Source organism: Salvelinus alpinus, chromosome 22 (genome assembly GCF_045679555.1).
Source record: "Salvelinus alpinus chromosome 22, SLU_Salpinus.1, whole genome shotgun sequence".
NCBI lineage: Eukaryota > Metazoa > Chordata > Actinopteri > Salmoniformes > Salmonidae > Salvelinus > Salvelinus alpinus.
Window position 1 is genome coordinate 26762048 of NC_092107.1, and position 21127 is coordinate 26783174.

At 43.8% G+C, this 21127-nt stretch overlaps 1 protein-coding gene across 4 annotated transcripts in view; it reads left to right on the forward strand.

Moving 5' to 3' along the window:
- b3glcta (beta 3-glucosyltransferase a) overlaps positions 1-21127 on the forward strand; it is a 135100-nt gene that overhangs the window by 59808 nt on the left and 54165 nt on the right. For all 4 annotated transcript variants that reach the window (XM_071359719.1, XM_071359721.1, XM_071359718.1 and 1 more), the window contains 4 exons: positions 7029-7138; positions 15733-15809; positions 16869-16980; positions 18897-19033. In XM_071359719.1, coding sequence (XP_071215820.1) covers positions 7029-7138; positions 15733-15809; positions 16869-16980; positions 18897-19033 — 436 coding nt within the window. The remainder of the gene's footprint in view (positions 1-7028; positions 7139-15732; positions 15810-16868; positions 16981-18896; positions 19034-21127) is intronic.

Sequence of the window (21127 nt, forward strand, 5' to 3'; positions counted from 1 at the left end):
CAATGTTTACATTTAGACGAGCAAGAGAAGGCCTTGTTCTATACTACTATGCTCCCTTATTCCCTGTCACTGTTAAACGAGGGGTTTTTGAGAGACATCCTGTTGTCTAGTAGATATTAAATCCCCTCCCATACAGTATAGAGGAGACATCTTGTGAATGGTCGTAATGATACTGTTTGATGTTAAAGGAATTCCTGTCTTATTGAAGAAGGATACCGTGGCGTGGAAAGTTAACCCTGGGAAGTTAAATGAACCCAATACAGCTTTGCACTTGTTCGCTATTCAATGGAGTTCTCTTCTTCTTAATTTGATGGCAGCAGACATTTCATAAGTAGAGCGAATGGAGGGATCTGATGTTTGCCTTTCATGCTTGAGAGCTCTAATACAATAGCAGAGTGCTCCAATCGAGGGAAGGGCTTCAGGAAGCCGCCAAGGAGTTTTGGAGGGGAAACGCGAGACCTCTGCTGGCTTGCTCAATCAACTGGGTCAAGGCGGAAACAAAAGCAGACGAAAGCAAGTTTATAATGCCCTCATTTGGCACCTTAGCTGAGCGGAAACGCACACAGACACTGTTACTGAGCAAACCGAGCTATCTGGCACTGCCATTGTAATTTGCTCTGTCACACTAGGGAGGCTAAGCTAGTCTGAAAGCGCAGGATATTGTTTGTGGGGTTGGAATTCGAAAAACTGTTAAATGAAAGCATGTGCATCAGGCTTGGACTCTCTGAACTTACTGGCCTATTTACTTTTGAGCATGTATGGGTATCCAATTGGAAAACATTGGACAGAGATCAAGATGACATTGTGTGGCAGCAACAGTTCTGAGTTCTTCAGAAGGCGCAGCGGATGCTGAGTGTGCACCGAGGGGCAGACCTCAATGAGAGTGTACAGAATGTGTGATAGACGGGCATCTACACCCTGTACTGTACACTTTCTTCCAAAACCCGCCACCCTCCTCTCCTAGTTGCATCTGCCTCCTCGTCTGTTTAAAATCAATGCAGTGAACTCTTGTCCCTGCCCAGTTCCACTCAACAGATGGTGGGGATGCAAATCATACACAATCAATATGGAAGCTCCTTTGAACTCTCGAACCACGTTGTCATCCCGTTATTCTGTTCATGTCAGCCATTGGATGTATTTTAGTCACAGTTGTCCGCTTGTGTGTGAGATTTACAGATGTTACATGTACAAAAGGAGCACTCATCTTTTTCATGTTCCTTCGACCCGGATAGGGTTCATACATTACAGAATACCTTTATTAGAGTGTCCTTCAACACACCCTGTAGCCTAGCGGAGCGTTGGGCCAGTACCCAAAATGTCGCGGGTCCGAATCCTTGAACCGATTAGGTGAAAAATTTATCTGTGCCCTTGAGCAAGGCACATAACCCTAATTGCTCCTTTAAGTTGCTCTGGATAAGAGCGTCTGCTAAATTACTAAAATGTAAATGTAAAATGTAAGGAAAAAGGGGCCAGAGATGTACTCATAAAATTGCAATTAGCCTACGAGTTGTGTGACTGACTGTGGACCAAACCATTGCGATTGTAAATGTGATTATGGCCCTGAAGATAATTAGGCCAGGCTAACCTTGGGGAGTACTATCTATTGTTCTTCGTTACATTGGCCTTATATACATGCTACTGTATGGCAGGGAGCCAGCCCATGATGAGAGATCTCCTCCATGATGTCCTCCTAGGAGGCCCGCTCACAAGTTGCTGACAGAAACCATACTGTAGCCAAAAGCTCTCATCTAAAATATGTAGCAGCTTATGATAGTCTAACATGTTTCAACACACTATACATCAGGGCTACTGTGGGAGTACTTGTCAAAAGTGCTCGGCTGTGTGTGTGCCTCTAGAGAGGAAAAATCATACAAAGCAAATCTCGCCTCTTGCCACTCTTGTCTTCCAACTCGGTTTGTCTTCCGTTTTTCTCCTGAACTTATCTGACCTGCTCTTTATTTCTTAGATCAAGACAGCACCGATGACTCCCACCAAACACAAAATATTAAAAACAATATCCCACACTAGTTTCTCTCTCTCTCTCTCTAAAAATGCAGAAGCATGCTGTGTCGGTACTAAGTGGTGATGATGATGATGTCGACTTCGTCCACAGTACTCTTAAAAGGCGTTGAGGTTTAAAAGCAGATGATGGGAGTGAGGATTCGGAATCTGTTAAAACTAAATAGTCTCTGGGTCCTTAATTATTAATGCAAAGTAGGGGGTTTAAAGCTGCCTTCAACACTCATTTGCTGAGTTTTCCACGGAGACCTGGACTGCAGCATTTATAATGAGTGTGATTAAAGTAGGCGTACAGACCCCTCTGCGAACTTCAGGTGTTGAGTCTGGCTGGCTCTCTTTCTGAGAGTGGTAATAAGGTCATTCTCTATTTCTCTCTGTCCCCCAGCTCCCTATCTCCCCCCTCTCCAAATCACGGAGAGATATTTATGACACTGACCTTTTCCGCTGAAAGTTAAACACACTGCGCTTCTATTGATCCCTGCACCGGGCAATTAAAACTCAGTATGAGAGGAAATCGTTTGCACTTGCTATATGACACATGGGCTGGTGGCCTGCCGAAACGCCCCTCGGTAGAATATAAATTCTCTCCATCCGACTGAATCGAACCCTCAGTGGGCCTGAAAGTTGGCCATATTGAATATGTACCTTGATTGTGGCGCTATCTGGCATAATGGACACGCTTGAGCAGCTCAATGCTCTCCTGTGTGCCCCATCTCTTAGGAGCTCCCAATTGGATCCCTAGCAAGAGAGAGAGAGAAACATGAATTGAGTTTTTATGGAGAGATGGATAATTCCGGAGCAGGATAATTCCAAAGTGTCTTGTCTGGGGGAGCCCAATGATGCGAGCCATCGGAGCGCGGAAGCTTCCTACACAGACCCAATCAGCGTCGGCGGTGAGGACGCTGGGCCCGCCGCTTATGGAAATGAGCTATTGACATCTCTCTGCGCTAATGGCCTCACCGGTGGCGGTAGATCTCCGTCTTTCTCAACAGAAGCCGAATTTCATTTGTCAAAGTAATCGCTGTCATTGAAATTGCACAATTGATCTGCCTTGATCTTTCCCATTCTCTGTATTGTCTATGCTTTGTGCAGTCACCATTTTTTGGCAGGCTAAACCGCTATAGCTGTAACACAGTTAGTCATACTATTTCATCCTTTTTTATTTTTCCCCCAGGTGTGCTTCTGTGTGTGCTGCTGTGTGTGTTTTTTACCGTGTGGGGGGGGAGTCAGGCCCTGAGCTGTGTGAAGGGTTAAATGCCAGTAAACTGTAGTGGAACTCACACGTTCTCTGCTCCGTGACACTGATGGGGATGATAGGCGCTGCAGGATATCCCAGGGGGGAACGTACTTCTCTTCCCCCGTACCTTCTGCCACCCTCCCTCTCTACCCTCATGCTCCCCTGTCCCCTCACCCCCTGCCATCCTGTCCCTCCGCATTATCTGATCTTGTGTAAAGTCTACTGATCATCACCACAAACACACTTGAGTTTGCTTTCTGTCTTCTTCTTTCGATCTCTTTCTATTTCTCTCTCACTCACACGAATATCAACTCCAACACACTCCAGTGCCTTCGGTGAGGAGAGAGGGTGAGTGTGTTTTTGCCATTGAGCAGAGAGGATGATAGTGTAGGAAGGCTGGCTCCATGTGATGAGAAATAGTATAAGAATGGAGAGCTCTCTCATGTCTCATTCAGGCAATATATCTGAGGGCAGATACTGTCTTTTTATCGATGGACTGCCCCCCCCCCCCCCCCCGCCCCATGGAATACAGAGCGAGAGGAAGGTGAGATAAACAAACGGCAGACTCATATGCTTGCCAGCTCTGTGATCAGATAAAGATCTGGTCAAATAAATAATCTGTTGATGGTGTGTGTGCCTGCACGTCTGTCCGTTTGCGTGCGTCCGTGCAGGCATTTGTGTGTGTGTGTGTTTCTGTCCGTGATTGTCCGTGTGACGGCATGACCAGTGCCAAGGGACACCACTATCTCCCTAGCCACCTTCTCTCCCCTTAAGCATCACTGCACAACCCTCTCAGCCAAAATACATCACAGAACAGAGCGGCAAAATCCACTTCCGTTTGTCATTGAGGCATCTCTCTGTGCTTTGCGATGTCTTTGGCATGGGAGCCGCCATTTCAAATCAACAAATCAGCCGTAATTCGATAAATGTATCGATCACTCACTTCCCCTGGGCCTGCCTGCTGTGGCTGTCGGGGCATTAGAAGAAGAACGTGGAAAAGCATTCGCGACTAAAAGGATAGGACGCGAGGACAAGGTCTGATGGAGATTAGGTTAGAAGGGGAGACTGTACTAGGATTTATCCTTTCCTCCCATCCTGTGTGTCCCAAGTGGCATCCTATTCCCTACTTAGTGCACAACTTTTGACCAGGACCTGTAGAGCTCTGGTCAAACGTAGTGCACTATGTAGGGAATAGGATGCCATTTGGGGCGCTGCCTTCCTTTCCGTTGTTTGATGATTAATCGAAACCCATTAGTATGGCGCCCGGGACGGGGAATTCACTCTTAATTAGTTTCTTTTTTTACCCCCGGTTTCTCCTCTGCTTTGACATGGGGGGGACGTATTATCTACACAATGAGAGATTGGCACGCAGCTTATCTGATGCTCGCACTAGTCACAGGCAGCTGTTGTATTATTGCTGTTCGGTGCAGTATCAGAAGGCTAAGCTGTTGTGGAACGGCATCTAGGGCTTTAGAATACATTACACGAGCATGTGTACACACACACACACACACACACACACACACACACACACACACACACACACACACACACACACACACACACACACACACACACACACACACACACAGGCGCAGAGTCAAACAGACACCACACACACTAAGCGGACTCAGGAGAAAGGCTTTTAGAGGTGGTGTAAAGGTATGAGAGACAGATTGTCTCTAAGTTGATCTTTCAGAGGAGGGTGGTGTGTATGCGTATATAGGAGAAAGGGGGGGGGAAAAGCCTCTTGATCTATTGGGATTCTGTGATGGGGTGTGGTGAACCAGGGTGGAGAGAGAGGCTGCACACTCAGAGCAACACACACTACGTAAAAAAAAAACACTGATCCAGTGTTTACCCCCTGCTGATTTCTCAGGCCCTGTGTGGGAATGGGTTCAAGTGTCATCCAGTGTACTCACATCAGCTCTTTCTCCTCCCCCTCTCCCTCCCTCTCTCTTCCCCGTGTCGCTCTGCCACCACCATTAGCCAGAGGAAGATTACAGACCTGTCACTGGCTGCCATGACTTGTTTGTGTTTAAAAAACATCCCCCCCCATGTTACCGTTTGTTAAAAAAGCTTTACATAAAAACAAACCTCCCCGTCGGTAATCTTTATGACCACATTCTGTGCAAATACTTACGCGGCTAATTAAAATGTCCAACGTGGCAATCGGGCTGTCTGCCGTATTTGTTTGACCAGAACCAGAGTATGTGAGTGGAGTTGAGCTATTGGAAATCGCGCTCATCGCTCATGGAGCGTGCACCGCTCTGGCCCTCCACATCCTTTCCTTTCTAACCACTCCGCTAAAAACCACTTCGCGCTCACAGGGGAAAAAACGGCCACTCCAAATTTGATCCATTTATTAAACTCACAATTTAACCAACACCAGTCTACCTGCACCTACCCTTTTGGTTTTGAAGTATTGAAACCAAACCATATGGATTTGCCCCACCTTCCCTGAATGACGGCTCACCACTACATATAGGCCCAATATAGGCTGTATCTCAATCAATAAAAAAATCATTCTTTTAGATGCTCCTAACTTTTGAAAGTTGTGAGCACCAGTGGCACCTGCTACCTCTCTAAGCAGTCAGTCAGTACACCTGGCCAAGCCGACTCCTCTGTAGTCTCTAGTTTCTACACCTACTGGGGCTACGCCATAGCCATATTCTGTGTTCATAGGCTGACATCAGTAGCCTAGGGGCCAGAGATTCAGAGACCTGTTCAAGAGGTTAGAGAGGCAGACTACTATCCAGAAGGTTGCTGGTTTATATCCTGGTAAGGGCAATGAAAAATGGAAGATCTGACAATCTCAAGGAAGGGTGCTGGTTTAAAATCCCATGTTCCATCCAGTCAGTCAGTACAGCAGCTGGATGTGGCCTGCTTTCCCAATGTGTGAGTCAACTATGATTTCACAGTCATCACAAACTTGTCAAAGACAGCTTAGGGGATTGGATGAGGGTCGTTGGGTGTAATTCCATTGAACAGTGTGATGGGTGAAAATTGCACACATTCTTTACTCCATTAATCCTTCAGCCAGGTTGTTATTCCGTTGGCAAGCGAGAGAGACCGATAGCTTATGTAGTTTACAGTCGTTCCCATGGCCACCGATGTGATTGGTCACACAGGGAAGGCCTCCATCCCGTCATTACTATTCTGTAAATGGATTCCACATGAAGCCCGACTGCACAATAATGATATGTAAACGTGTCGCAAGCCGAGGCGGCCGACTTCTCCAAAGAGCGATCGAGGCCGTTAAAGAGATATTGTCGAGCGGGTACAACAGGCTCCCCTACAACAGGCTCCAGTGTGTAACCTCAGGCTTGTTACACACTGGAGATACTCGATAATATTTACTAGGCTGCCCATCTTGTTTCTCTGCCTCTGCCACACACAGTGGACAGCTGGGCTTTAGGCTGATTCAGCTATCTGTTGTGTTCTGTCACTGCATTAGCCAACCCCATCTGACTGATCATCATTTATTGTTCGTGTGTGTGCGAGAGTGTGCGCGAGAGTGACATTCATGGTCTTTGTCACTCAGGCCAAATTAAACTTGTATTCATGGGATGGTGATTGTCATGCTAACAGTGGAGGTCAGAGTAAGGTAGTGTTTGTGTGGGACTTTAAGGGAGCCGTTGATTATTCCTGGGATATCTTTCGAAGGGGAATGTGTTGGTGTGGCGCTAATTCACATCATGTGCTGTGTTTTTCTAACCTAATGTGTGTGCCTGTCTCTCTTATCTGTTCCTGTGCTGTCTGTGTGTTGCAGACCTGCGAGAGATAGTGTTTGTGATCCAGAGCCAGAGTAACTCATTCCACATGAGTTGGGCGAAGAGACAGAGAGCAGATCTGTTACAACAGACTCAGAGCCTCACACAGGTACCACCAGCACCACTTAAAGAAACACACACAGCAAATGTTTTACTCTCCTTTTGGGGAACTACAATTGATTTCCTTTCCATTTTCCCTAACCCCTAACCCCTAATTCTAACCCTAATTGGAACCCTAAACCTAACCCCTATGCCTAAAATAGCCTTTGTCCTCTTTGTCCCCACAAGGGAGAATTCCTTGTTTTACTACCCTTGTGGGGACTTTTGTGGATTTCCAGTACCCACAAGGATAGTAATATACGCACGCACGCACGCACGCACGCACGCACGCACGCACGCACGCACGCACCGCACGCACGCACGCACGCACGCACGCACGCACGCACGCACGCACACACACACACACACACACACACACACACACACACACACACACACACACACACACACACACACACACACACACAGGTTTTTAGAAAAACAACAGCATCCCTTAACTTCAACCATCTCCTCTAAGCAATATGGTTCATGGCTGTTACTTACCTACTTATTCCTCTACGCTCCCTGTGGAGCATATAGCCGTCATATCTGTTGCTCTTTTGGAATAATTAGAGTGGAAAACCATCAGCTTAGTGTAACCGAGTCAAGTTCAACTCTTTACGTTTAAATACCACCATCCGTGCCATTGAATTGCTAGCTTTTCGGTGACGCTTCCGGCTGAAGTATTTCAAGAGGGTGGTCAGCTGTGTTTGCGAGACAGAGGATGCAAGATCAAATAGCAGTGCGGGCCTGTGAGCGAGAAAGCTAGACTTTTACATTAATTAAATAGAACCATTGAGAGTGGTTACATTTCTCCAGCCCCATCCCTCAGCTGTTTACCAAAACAGTGATGGGGTGTTTGCTTTGTTGTTGTTTGAACTGCAGATTGTTCCTTTAACACGGTGTTATACAAGCTAATTAACAAGCAGAGTTTCAGTTCTGTACCGATACTGCAGTCAACCAAGGAAATAAATGATATGTCTTTTCACAATAAACTTAATCAGCATCAATTAACCATGAAAGAGGCACCCGTGCAGTCCATGCTCGTTGCCACATGGTGTCAGTATTGCTTTTGATATGAAGGAAACGATCATTGTCTCAGATCGCAGCCCCATCTGAACGGTAGGGAAAACTAGGTACTGGTAGCATAGTGTGTTGTGCAATGAAATACATCACCATGGTTGTCTTTGTTAAACAGACTACATCATATTGTATTCTGTCAGCATCATTCAAAACATTTATTCCAGATCAAAATGATCCTGTGTTGTCTCAATCCTGTTCTCACTTTATTTTAGAAAGATAGAGGAAGACAATATTTAGACCAAATGTCATGGGATGATATAATATTTGTTTTAGCAAATATAATGTGATATGTTACATACTTGATTCTGTTTTGTTTTTAAAACATTTTCTTTTTTTTCTTTTTTTTAATAGGAGGGACTACATCTGAAGGGGGAGCAGAATTTAACACAGTACAGGATCATTTTGGACTTGAATAAATGTTTAGAAAAACTGTGCCCTGGATTGAACACATTCAGGCCTTCAGTATGTAAATCAGCTGCAGTCCAAGAGAACATCATTTAATTATTTCAAACCTATCCTGTTCTCAGATGTCCCCCTAGTTAGAACCACCATTACATCCGTCCATTTAGCTGAACCCTGGAACATAGACTAACTCATACACCGCATATTATTTGACCGCATATTACAGTTAACTGGTAGGTTGCCTCTTGCAGGGATGGTGAAGGATTAGGTCGCTCACCATGTCTTGAAAGCTGTGTGTGTGGGTTCTATTTTGAAGTTCTATTTTCAAGATTGTTTTCGCTGGATATTGCATAAGTAATTTAACCCAATCTTTGTTCAAGTTAGTTATTTGGTGAGTGATAACTGTGGTCACTCAATAGCAAACTTCAGAAAACTCAGGTTAACTTGATAAAAAGCAAACGTTAGAGATGCATTTTTCCTTGTATGTCTTTGCAAGGTCAGTAGAGCAGAACAGGGGTCCTTGTCTGGATACCCAGACTTTTTTCTCTGACCAAAAGCTACACCACACCCACGCACGTTAGTTTCTCCTACGCGTCTGGATCTGAGTACCTCCCCGACCCTTCACCGAATGCCAACCCATTCGTGGCCGTCTGATTGGTCCAGAAACCAATGGGTTGGGCCAGAGCCAGAACACACTTGGGTAAAGAGCCATTGGCTTTGATACTCTGATTGGTTAAAGACGATCCAATCGCTGATGACTTTGTTTTGTACGAAGCCCCTCGTGCCCTTTGTCACCACAAACAACTTCAATGATGGCAGTCTCAGACTTCAGTATGTAGCGAATGTAGCGAACGACAGAGCAGTGGAATAATTTAGTGTGAGTCGTCAGGCTACAGGGGTCCCTCAGCAATCGACAAAACAAAGTCTTATAATCACACAGGGATTGGATGTGATCTGAACTGTAATATATCTGGCTGGCCTCCCTGTGTTGCCTCAATGTCCCCCTGGACCTGGATGTCATGTAAGGGTTATACACAGAGTATACAAAACATTAAGAACATGACATAGACTGACCACGTGAATCCAGGTGAAAGCCATGATCCCTTATTGATGGCACTTGTTAAATCCACTTCAACTTCAGGGGAAGAGACAGGTTAAAGAATGATTTTTAAGCCTTAAATTGACAATTGAGACATGGATTGTGTATATGTGTCATGTAGAGGGTGTATGGGCAAGACAAAATATTTAAGTGCCTTTGAACGGGGTATGGTAGTAGGTGCAAGGCGCACCGGTTTGTGTCAAGAACTGCAATGCTGCTGGATTTTTCACACTCAACAGTTTCCTGTGTGTATCAAGAATGGTCCACCACCCAAAGGATATCCAGCCAGTTTGACACAACTTTGGGAAGCATTAGAGTCAACATGGGCCAGCATCCCTGTGGAACGCTTTTGACACCTTGTAGAGTCCAGGCCCTGACGAATTGAGGCTGTTCTGAGGGAAAAGGGGAAGGGGGGTCAACTCAATATTAGGAAGGAGTTCCTAATGTTTGGTATACTCAGTGTATAGTCAAACTTATTCAGCTGCATATTTCTATAAAAAGTGGCTGTGTGTAAGACTTGCAGGAGCTCGCAGTGTGTGTTTGTGTGTGCGTGCATAAGATGGCACCGAAGAACATGGCTGACGTTTTACATTCTCCCTACCAATTGTGCAATTTTTTGGCGTTTTGTGTAACTCATTTTTTAACTTATTGCGTAGATTATGTTGCTGCTACCGTCTCTTATGACCAAAAAGAACTTCTGGACATCAGAAAAGCAATTACTCACCACAGACTGGAAGAAACCCTTTCCTTTAACGAGTCCGACGAGAAAGATATCTTGCTTTCCCTGGAACAGGCCCAGATCCACGCCTTTTGCGTGAAGAAAATATGCCGGAAAAGGGGACGAAGATCGGGGGCGAGTAAACTCCCAATGCCTTCCATTCTCCTTGCTAACGTGCAATCGTTAGAAAATAAAACATATGACTTATTATTAAGATTATTCTACCAACGGGACATTAAAAACCGTAACATCCTATGTTTCACTGAGGCGTGGCTGAACGAAGAAACAGACAATATAGAGCTGGCGGGATTTTCCATGCACCGGCAGAACAGAGACGCTACCTCTGGTAAGACGAGGGGTGGGGGTGTGTGTCTTTTTGTAAATAACAGCTGGTACCCGATGTCTAATATTAAAGAAGTCTCGAAGTATTGCTCGCCTGAGGTAGAGTACCTTATGATAAGTTGTCGACCACACCATCTACCAAGAGAGTTATCATCTATATAATTCATAGCCGTCTATTTACCACCACATAGCGAAGCTGGCACTAAGACCACTCTCAACCAACTCTGTAAGGCCATAAGCAAAGAAGAAAATGCTCACCCAGAAGCTGCGCTCCTAGTGGCCGTGGACTTTAATGCAGGCAAACTTAAATCAGTTTAACTACATTTTTACCAGCATGTCACATGTGCAACCAGGGGGAAAAAATCCAAGACCACATTTACTCCACACACAGAGATGCATACAAAGCTCTCCCCTGCCCTCCATTTTGCAAATCTGACCACAGTTCTATCCTCCTGATTCCTGCTTACAAGCAAACTAAAGCAGGATGTACCAGTGACTCTCTGAATATGGAACTGGTCAGATGACGCGTATGCTACACTACAGGACTGTTATGCTAGCACAGACTGGAAAATCTTCCGGGATTCATCCAATGGCATTGAGGAATACACCACCTCAGTCATTGGCTTCATCAATAAGTGCATCGACCTCGTCGTCCGCACAGCGACTGTACGTACACATCCCAACCAGAAGCCATGGATTACAGGCAACATCTGCATCGAGATAAAGGCTAGAGCTGCCACTTTCAAGGAGCGGGATCCGACGCTTATAAGAAATCCCGCTATGCCCTCAGACGAACCATCAAACAAGCAAAGCATCAATACAGGATTAAGATTGAATCCTACTACACCGGCCCTCACGCTCGTCGGATGTGGCAGGGCTTGAAAACTATTACGGACTACAAAGCGAAACCCAGACGCGAGCTGCCCAGTGACGCGTGTATACCAGACGAGCTAAATGCCTTTTATGCTCGCTTCGAGGAAAGCAACACTGAAGCATGCACGAGAGCACCAGCTGTTCTGGATGACTGTGTGATAACGCTCTCGGTAGCTGATGTGAACAAAACCTTTAAACAGGTCAACATTCACAAAGCTGCTGGGCCAGATGGATTACCAGGACGTGTACTCAAAGCATGTGCGGACCAACTGTCAAGTGTCTTCACTGACATTTTCAACCTCTCCCTGACCGAGTCTGTAATACCTACATGTTTCAAGCTGACCACCATAATCCTTGTGCCCAAGGAAGCGAAGGTAACCTGCCTAAATGATTACCGCCCCGTGGCACTCACGTCGGTAGCCATGAAGTGCTTTGAAAGGCTGGTCATGGCTCACATCAACAGCATCCTCCCGGACACCATAGACCCACTCCAATTCACAAACCGCCCCAACAGATCCACAGAAGACACAATCTCAATCGCACTCCACACCGCCCTTTCTTACCTGGACAAAAGGAACACCTATGTGAGAATACTGTTCATTGACTACAGCTCAGCGTTCAACACCATAGTGCTCACTAAGCTAAGGACTCTGGGACTAAACACCTCCCTCTGCATCTGGATCCTGGACTTCCTGACGGGCCGCCCCCAGGTGGTAAGAGTCGGCAACAATATGTCTGCCACGCTGATCCTTAACACTGGGGCCCCTCAGAGGTGTGTACTTAGTCCCCTCCTGTATTCCCTGTTCACCCAACTGCTTGGCCACACACGACTCCAACACCATCATTTAGTTTGCTGACAACACAACAGTGGTAGGCCTGATCATCAACAACGATGAGACGGCCTGTAGGGAGGAGGTCAGAGAACTGGCAGTGTGGTGCCAGGACAACAACCTCTCCCTCAATGTGAGCAAGACAAAGGAGCTGATCGTGGACTACAGGAAAAGGCAGGCCGAACAGGCCCCCATTAACATTGACCCGGCTGTAGTAGAGCGGGTCGACAGTTTCAAGTTCCTTGGTCTCCACATCACCAACGAACTATCATGGTCCAAACGTACCAAGACAGTCGTGAAGAGGGCACGACAAAACATTTTCCCCCTCAGGAGACTGAAAAGATTTGGCATGGGCCCCCAGATCCTCAAAAGGTTCTACAGCTGCACCATCGAGAGCATCCTGACCGGTTGCATCACCGCCTCGTATGGCAACTGCTCGGCATCTGGCACTACTGCTCGACAGTAAGGCACTACAGAGGGTAGTGCGAACGGCCCAGTACATCACTGGGGCCAAGCTTCCTGCCACCCAGGACCTATATAAGGCGTTGTCAGAGGAAAGCCCATAAAATTGTCAGAGGCTCCAGTCACCCAAGTTATAGACTGTTTTCTCTGCTACCGCACGGCAAGCGGTGCCGGAGCGCCAAGTCTAGGACCTAAAGGCTCCTCAACAGCTTCTACCCCCAAGCCATAAGACTGCTGAATCATTTAACTAAAAATCGCCACAGGACAATTGACCCCCCCCTTGTACACTGCTGCTACTCGCTGTTAGTTTGTTACCTATGCATAGTCACTTCGCCCCCACCTACATGTACAGATTACCTCAACTAGCCTGTACCCCTGCACACTGACTCGGTACCGGTGCCCCCTGTATATAGCCTCGTTATTCTTATTGTGTTACTTTTTATTATTACTTTTAATTTTTGTCTACTTGGTAAATATTTTCTTCTTTTTGACCTGCACTGTTGGTTAAGGGCTTGTAAGTAAGCATTTCACGGTAAAGTCTACACTTGTTGTATTCGGCGCATGTGGCAAATAAAGGTTGATTTGTATGAGTATGGGGGCTGTGGCTGTTGTAGCTTGGCAGTTTTGGAGTCTTGGGACCAAGCTCCCCCACCCTTGCCACACACACCTCACCTAGTCTACTCCATGATTAAAGCATACTGTGTCTCTGTGATGGCTGTGTCTCTCTGACCCTGAGTCACCTCTCAATCAGCCTCCCATTCTTCCGCTCTGCTCCATGTCCACACTCTCCACAACCACACCATGCTCTGTCTCTGTTTCTCTATCTGTCTCTCTCTATCTCTCACTCCTGCTCAAATAAAATAAAATAATTTGTCACATGCACCAAATACAAATACCGTGAAATGCTTACTTACAAACCCTTAACCAACAATGCAGTTTTAAGAAAATAGTTAAGAAAAGATTTACTCAATAAAAAATATAAACACAATAAAATAACAATAACGAGGCTATATACAGGGGGTACCGGTACCGAGTCAATGTGCGGGTGTACAGGTTAGTTGAGTTAATTGAGGTAATTTGAACATGTAGGTAGGGGTAAAGTGACTATGCATAGATAATAAACAGCGAGTAGCAACAGTGTAAAAACAAAGGGGGGGGGTTCAATGCAAATAGTCTGCTGCTGATTATGAGTCTGCACGCACACAGTGGCCATCACCCAAACTCTGCTTCCTCATGCCACTCTCCTCTCAGATCTGGCAATCGTTCTTTTAGAACGATTGTCCTTGCAGCCTGCCTGGTGTTTGAACTGACTTATTTCTTACTACCTAAGGTGAGTTGAAAGTCAAGTTTAGATGGGTGAACATACCATTATGAGCCTCGTGATGTTGTTAGTGTGTATATGGGGCTTGACTGAGCTGCTGGCAAACCCCCGGCTGACTAATGTGGTTAACATACTGGACACAGACTAGGGTTAATGAGCATTAATGTGCTCCACAGTTTATAACATGAATGTGCTCCACAGTTTATTACATTAATGTGCTCCACAGTTTATAACATTAATGTGCTCCACAGTTTATAGCATTAATGTGCTCCACAGTTCATAGCATTAATGTGCTTTATAACATTAATGTGCTCCACAGTTTATAACATTAATGTGCTCCACAGTTTATAACATTAATGTGCTCCACAGTTTATAACATTAATGTGCTCCACAGTTTATAGCATTAATGTGCTCCACAGTTTATAGCATTAATGTGCTCCACAGTTTATAGCATTAATGTGCTCCACAGTTTATAACATTAATGTGCTCCACAGTTTATATTATTAATGTGCTCCACAGTTTATAACATTAATGTGCTCCACAGTTTATAGCATGAATGTGCTCCACAGTTTATAGCATTAATGTGCTCCACAGTTTATAGCATTAATGTGCTCCACAGTTTATAGCATTAATGTGCTCCACAGTTTATAACATTAATGTGCTCCACAGTTTATAACATTAATGTGCTCCACAGTTTATAGTATTAATGTGCTCCACAGTTTATAGCATTAATGTGCTCCACAGTTTATAGCATTAATGTGCTCCACAGTTTATATCATTAATGTGCTCCACAGTTTATAGCATTAATGTGCTCCACAGTTTATAGCATTAATGTGCTCCACAGTTTATAGCATTAATGTGCTCCACAGTTTATAACATTAATGTGCTCCTCAGTTTATAACATTAATGTGCTCCACCATTTTCTAAGATGATCATTTAAACTACTACTAGTAGTCTGATGGTTGTAGTCATCAATTGTCCAATTAACAATCACCCATATTAGCAAACCTATTTCATTTCAAAATTCACATTTCTCTAGTATATGCTACTTATCGTAATGAACGATATCAGTACTTAAGCTTTGTTCATGTGTCTCTGCTGTCTCTAACTAAACAAACACAGTTGTTTCCAATCTAGAACCAGACTCTTTGAGGACTGTCCTTCCAAAGGTTCCTTAGGTTGTCCTTCCTCCTGCTGTAAACTAAAGACTTCTTTGGTTACTCTGCTCTAAATTGACTACCTCTTAGGTTACTGCTTTAAAGTAAATACTTTGTTAGTTACTCTACTCTAAAGAAAATACTTCCTTGGGTTACTTCTGTAAAGACTTCCTTAGCAACTCTGCTCTTTAGTTAAGACTCCCTTGGTTACTTATTTATGTTACTGCTGTAAAGTAATGATTTCCAGAGGTCCCATTGCTGTAAAGTAACAAAGGTTTCCCTGTCTGGCTTGACTTAAACACAGTTTTTCTTTTCAGACACCCCCTCCAGTCCTGCTCCTCCACAGTCTGACAGACAATGAGGGAGACTGGAGCATCCTTCCTCTGCTGCCTTAGTAAGTGCTCGGGCCTGTCAGCTTTCAAAAGAGCAGCAACATCCACAAAGACTTCCATCTTGTAATTCCATACAGTACAGTAGGGACATAACGATTCACCGGTAGGCATTGGTCCCCAGTTCAAATGTTTAAGATATGAGTGCATGGTCTGCGGGATCGCAAACCGATCCAATTGTAGCATGTATCAGTCAGAAAATCTATTCTAACTTTACGAATCGGCTGCTCAGTTTTTTTGTTGGCTCAAATGACTTTCTTTTTACCTTCCGAAAATACCGCTCATATTTTGTGACCACTGTGGCCTCTCCTTCAGTGTCAAACTAAGAATGTAATTATGTTGACAGTCATTGATCTGCAAGTCATTTTGCATGCCGAATAACCCCAGGCAATATCAGTAGCCTATTTAAATTGCACGCTGTGTGCAGCTTCGCGCGCTGACCATCGAGAGGTAAGCCTATTCCTGATCTACTCGTCACTTTCAGCATTCAAATGTTTGTCAAATGGCTTCTGCAATATTAGGCTTTGTTAGTTAAATGACAACCAATGTAATTTGCGATGTCATGTTTATCAAATCCGTTGTTGAAAAGCGTATGGCTGTCTCCATCTGATAGGGTCAGGTAAAAAAAGAGGGGGGAAATAATTGCTAACTTTACTAACCATTTTTCACAAATAATCTTTGGCAAATAACCTTGTAGCAATATTTGAGGTTAGTACAAGGCCTATACACACAATAGTTAGGTAGTTTGAATGTTAGAATGTTTCTCCTATAACAGGATTACCTACCATACGATGATAGTTACCTATAGCCGTCACCTTATGCCCTGTTCGGGCTTTTGCTAGCCTGGGTGCCAGTCTGTTTCGGCTCTCTTGCTAACTCCTTATTGAATTTTCATGCCAAACAATGACAACAATGATGGAGTAGGCAAGAGCACAAACAGATCTGGGACCAGGCTAGACTTTTGCTACAAGATAAAAACAAATTGGTCATATCGTGAATGTATCCACTGGTTCAATAAGCTGTGTAAAGGTCTGGCGACCCTGACGATGTTTCTGCCTCCTTAGTTTCTCCTCGTTGTTTGGGAAGAACTCGTCCTGGTTGGTGTTTCTGGAAGAGGAGACTAACGTCAAGGTGACCAAGCTGCTCCAGGCCCTCAGGAAGTTTGACAGGAGAAAAGTAAGTGACCCACAGATTTAGGATTGTAATAATTATATCTCTACTTAGTGACCACTCTGTGTGTCTGTCTGTCTGTCTGTCTCTCTCTCTCTCTTTAGACGTGAAACCTTTGTTTCGAAAAATAAACTCCAGTACACTGGCATTCTTGTATGTGCCACAGAGTGTTTAATGGATCTCATACTAAAGTTTTGGCCCAAATTACCTTTACTTGGTACCGGAATCACAGCACTTCACTTCTCCTTGGCCAATGACTGATCAGTAGCCGTCTGTCTCAACTGCTGTAATAGAGTCAGTGGGTTGGACCTAGTCTCGGAAACTCAGACCCTAGCCAACAGCAGTGACTAGCGTCTGGGATTAACGATGGACTCTTTTTCAAACACAGTATGAGTAGCTTTAGCCGCCGGCTCGCCGGAGGCCCATTGATAATAATTATGTTATGATTGTTTTTTAGCAGCAGCACAGATGCAGGGAGGGTTTTGTTTTGTGTCTTATTAAGGTGATATTAACCATTTTACTCCGAGCTTGTCTCCAGAGCTGCTCTCTCCCTGAGGTTCAGGATCCAGGTGTTGCCGGTTGGATTAGCGACTCGTTTTAAACCACAAACAGAATGCCAATAGAAAAGGTTTTGTCCTCCACAGTGTTATTGAGTTAATATCAATTTTGTTTTGAATAAGTGGATAAGTGGATTGAACGACAGTTGATAGTGTTGCTTCATTTTTTTCAAAGTAACATTATCCTATTGACTGCAGCAAAGTGAATGCTTAAACTTTCTGGATTTTGTTACCATCAATAATTTGTGTAGGTTTTATAAGTGTTTCAAATTACTTGGCTCTCCTACTGTCAAACATAAAATGTTTAATCTTGGGAAATCACAAATTATGTTTTTGTTGCTAAGATTTATGGGTGAATGATTTGTGTTTTGATAAGCCTCGACAGTTGAAACAGGCTTTAAATCAAAGCATGGGAAAGAGCCAAAAATCATCCAACGGCCATCCTGATTAGTACATCCCGACACCGTCCAATGAACAACATCAAACTAATTACACCTTCCGGTGGTACACCAGACCTTAACAGAGAACCGAGGTTCAAGTTATTCTTACTCTGAAAAACGATGCATAATAATTAAGTGAACATTCCATCTGCTAGCCGGGACAACCTGGAACCTGTAAGGGATTCCAATTCCAAGTGAGAAATAGAATTCATGATTACCTCATCATCACACAAATCAAATTATATTGTCACATGCCACAAGTACAACAGGTGTAGTAGACCTTACCCTGAAATGCTTAGTGACAAGCCCTTAACCAACAATGCAGTTTTAAGAAAAAAGAGCTAAGAAAATATTTACTAAATAAACCAAAGTTTTTTTTTTTAAAGACAAAAAAAGTAACACAATAAAATAACAGTAATGAGGCTATATACAAAGGGTACCGGTGACGTGTCATTGTGCGGGGTACACACAGTGCTGAGCTCCGAGCACAGCACTGTATCAGGGATGAGGAGAGGATGTAGGTGGTCTTATGACTCACTTTAATACATCACACTGTATGTGTGACTTCAATTTTGGGTGAATTCGATTCAGTATTAACGCAGGGACCATCTTTACCATGGTCAAATAAAGTCTCAAAATAGTTTTGGGTACTTTAAAAACAACTACTACTAATATAACTGGTAGACTCCCCTCAGAGATACTATATGCTTCCGTTTATCAGATTAAAAGAAGTGTAAGCAACAAAGACTAAGGCAAAGTACGTACATTTGCCTGTCATCTCGAATTGGGAATAAAGTTTGCTCTTTTTAATTACATTTATTCCTGCAACGTTTATAATTCTTAATCTCAATGAATACAGCCCAGATGTGTGGCGCGTTAGCAGCTGTGTCATCATGATGCTGATGATGTCACATCCATCCCTCAGGAGTGGTTCCTGGGTAAACCTCTCCATGACGAGGAGTCGACCATCATCCACCACTACGCCTTTGCAGAGAACCCCTCCATCTTTAAATACCCAGACTTCTCTGCTGCCTGGGCCCTTAGCATCCCCCTGCTTGACAGGTCAGATCCTAATCTATATCTAACTTCCTTTAACTTTTGTCGTCTCCATCTACCTTTCGTTATAGTTGCAATCTGTGATTTGTACATACATTTTTGGACTTCTAAATTAATTGTATAGCTATTTCTTCTTGGAAAATATAACTTATGAATGCCTTATTCAACTGTCTTATCCGATCAGAACCCAAAATATAAGCTTGTTTTACTCCATTGTTTGTAAACAATGTCAATTGAAAACAAACACGTCATAGCTTTAAAACATAGTTAGAACCATACGTTTGATCTGATGGATCTGTCAGTTCTTGCATCCATAGATCTATTTATACATCTTCTAAAGTGTGATTACATTTCTTCAGGCACATCTCTCAGCTGTTTACCCAAAAAGTGGTGGTTGCCATTATTGTTGTTGTTTGAATTACAGATGGCAGCGTTGAACCCTAGTCTCCATCTACCCTCCTTTAACCCTAGTCTTGATCTACCCTCTAACCCTATGCTCCATCTACCCTCTTCACTCCAGTCTCCATCTACCCTCCTTTAAACACTAGTCTCCCTCTACCATCCTTTAACCCTACTGTGGAATTTCTTTCCTTCTCAATGCGTTTTAGCCCATCAGTTTTGTTGTGACAAGTTAGGGGGGTATACAGAAGATAGCACTATTTGGTAAAAGACCAAGTCCATATTATGGCAAGAATAGCTCAAATAAGCAAAGAGAAATGACAGTCCATCATTACTTTAAGACATGAAGATCAGTCAATCTGGAAAATGTAAAGAACTTTTAAAGTTTCTTCAAGTGCAGTCGCAAAAATCATCAAGGGCTATGATGAAACTGGCTCTCATGAAGACCGCCAAAGGAATGGAAGACCCAGAGTTACCTCTTCTGCAGAGGATATGTTCATTAGAGTTAACTGCACCTCAGAAATTGCAGCCCAAATAAATGCTTCACAGAGTTCAAGTAACAGACACATCTCAACATCAACTGTTCAGAGGAGACTGTTTGAAACAGGCCTTCATGGTCGAATTGCTGCAAAGAAACCACTACTAAAGGACACACATAAGAAGAAGAGACTTGCTTGAGCCAAGAAACACGAGCAGTGGACATTATTTTTTTATTTATTTATTTAACCTTTATTTAACCAGGTAGGCAAATTGAGAACACGTTCTCATTTACAATTGCGACCTGGCCAAGATAAAGCAAAGCAGTTCGACACATACAACAACACATAGTTACACATGGAGTAAAACAAACATATAGTCAATAATACAGTGAAAAAAAATAAAAAAAATAAGTCTATATACAATGTGAGCAAGTGAGGTGAGATAAGGGAGGTGAAGGCAAACAAATATATGTATAAATAAATAAAAATATAAAAGGCCATGGAGGCGAAGTGAGTACAACACAGCAAGTAAAATAAAAACTAAAAAAAACAATGGAATGGTTGGTTTGCAGTGGAAGAAAGTGCAAAGTAGAGACAGAAATAATGGGGTGCAAAGGAGCAAAATAAATTAATAAATAAATACAGTAGGTAAAGAGGTAGTTGTTGACCGGTGGAAATTTGTCCTTTCGTCTGATGAGTCCAAATTGGAGATTTTTGGTTCCAACCGCCATGTCTTTGTGAGACCCGGTCTGGCTGAACGGATGATCTCCGCATGTGTTTTTCCCATCTTGAAGCATGGAGGAGGAGGTGTTATGGTGTGGGGGTGCTTTGCTGGTGACACTGTCTGTGATTTATTTAGAATTCAAGGCACACTTAACCAGCATGACTACCACATCATTCTGCAGTGATACGCCATCCCGTCTGGTTTGGGCTTAGTGAAACTATCATTTGTTTTTCAACAGAACAATGATCCAACACACCTCCAGGCTGTGTAAGGGCTATTTTACCAAGAAGGAGAGTGATTGAGTGCTGCATCAGATAACCTGGCCTCCACAATCCCCCAACCTCAACCAAATTGAGATGGTTTAGTATGAGTTGGGCTGCAGAGTAAAGGAAAATCAGTCAACAAATGCTCAGCGTATGTGGGAACTCCTTTAAGACAGTTGGATAAGCATTCCAGGTGAAGCTGGTTGAGAGAATGCCAAGAGTGTGCAAAGCTGTC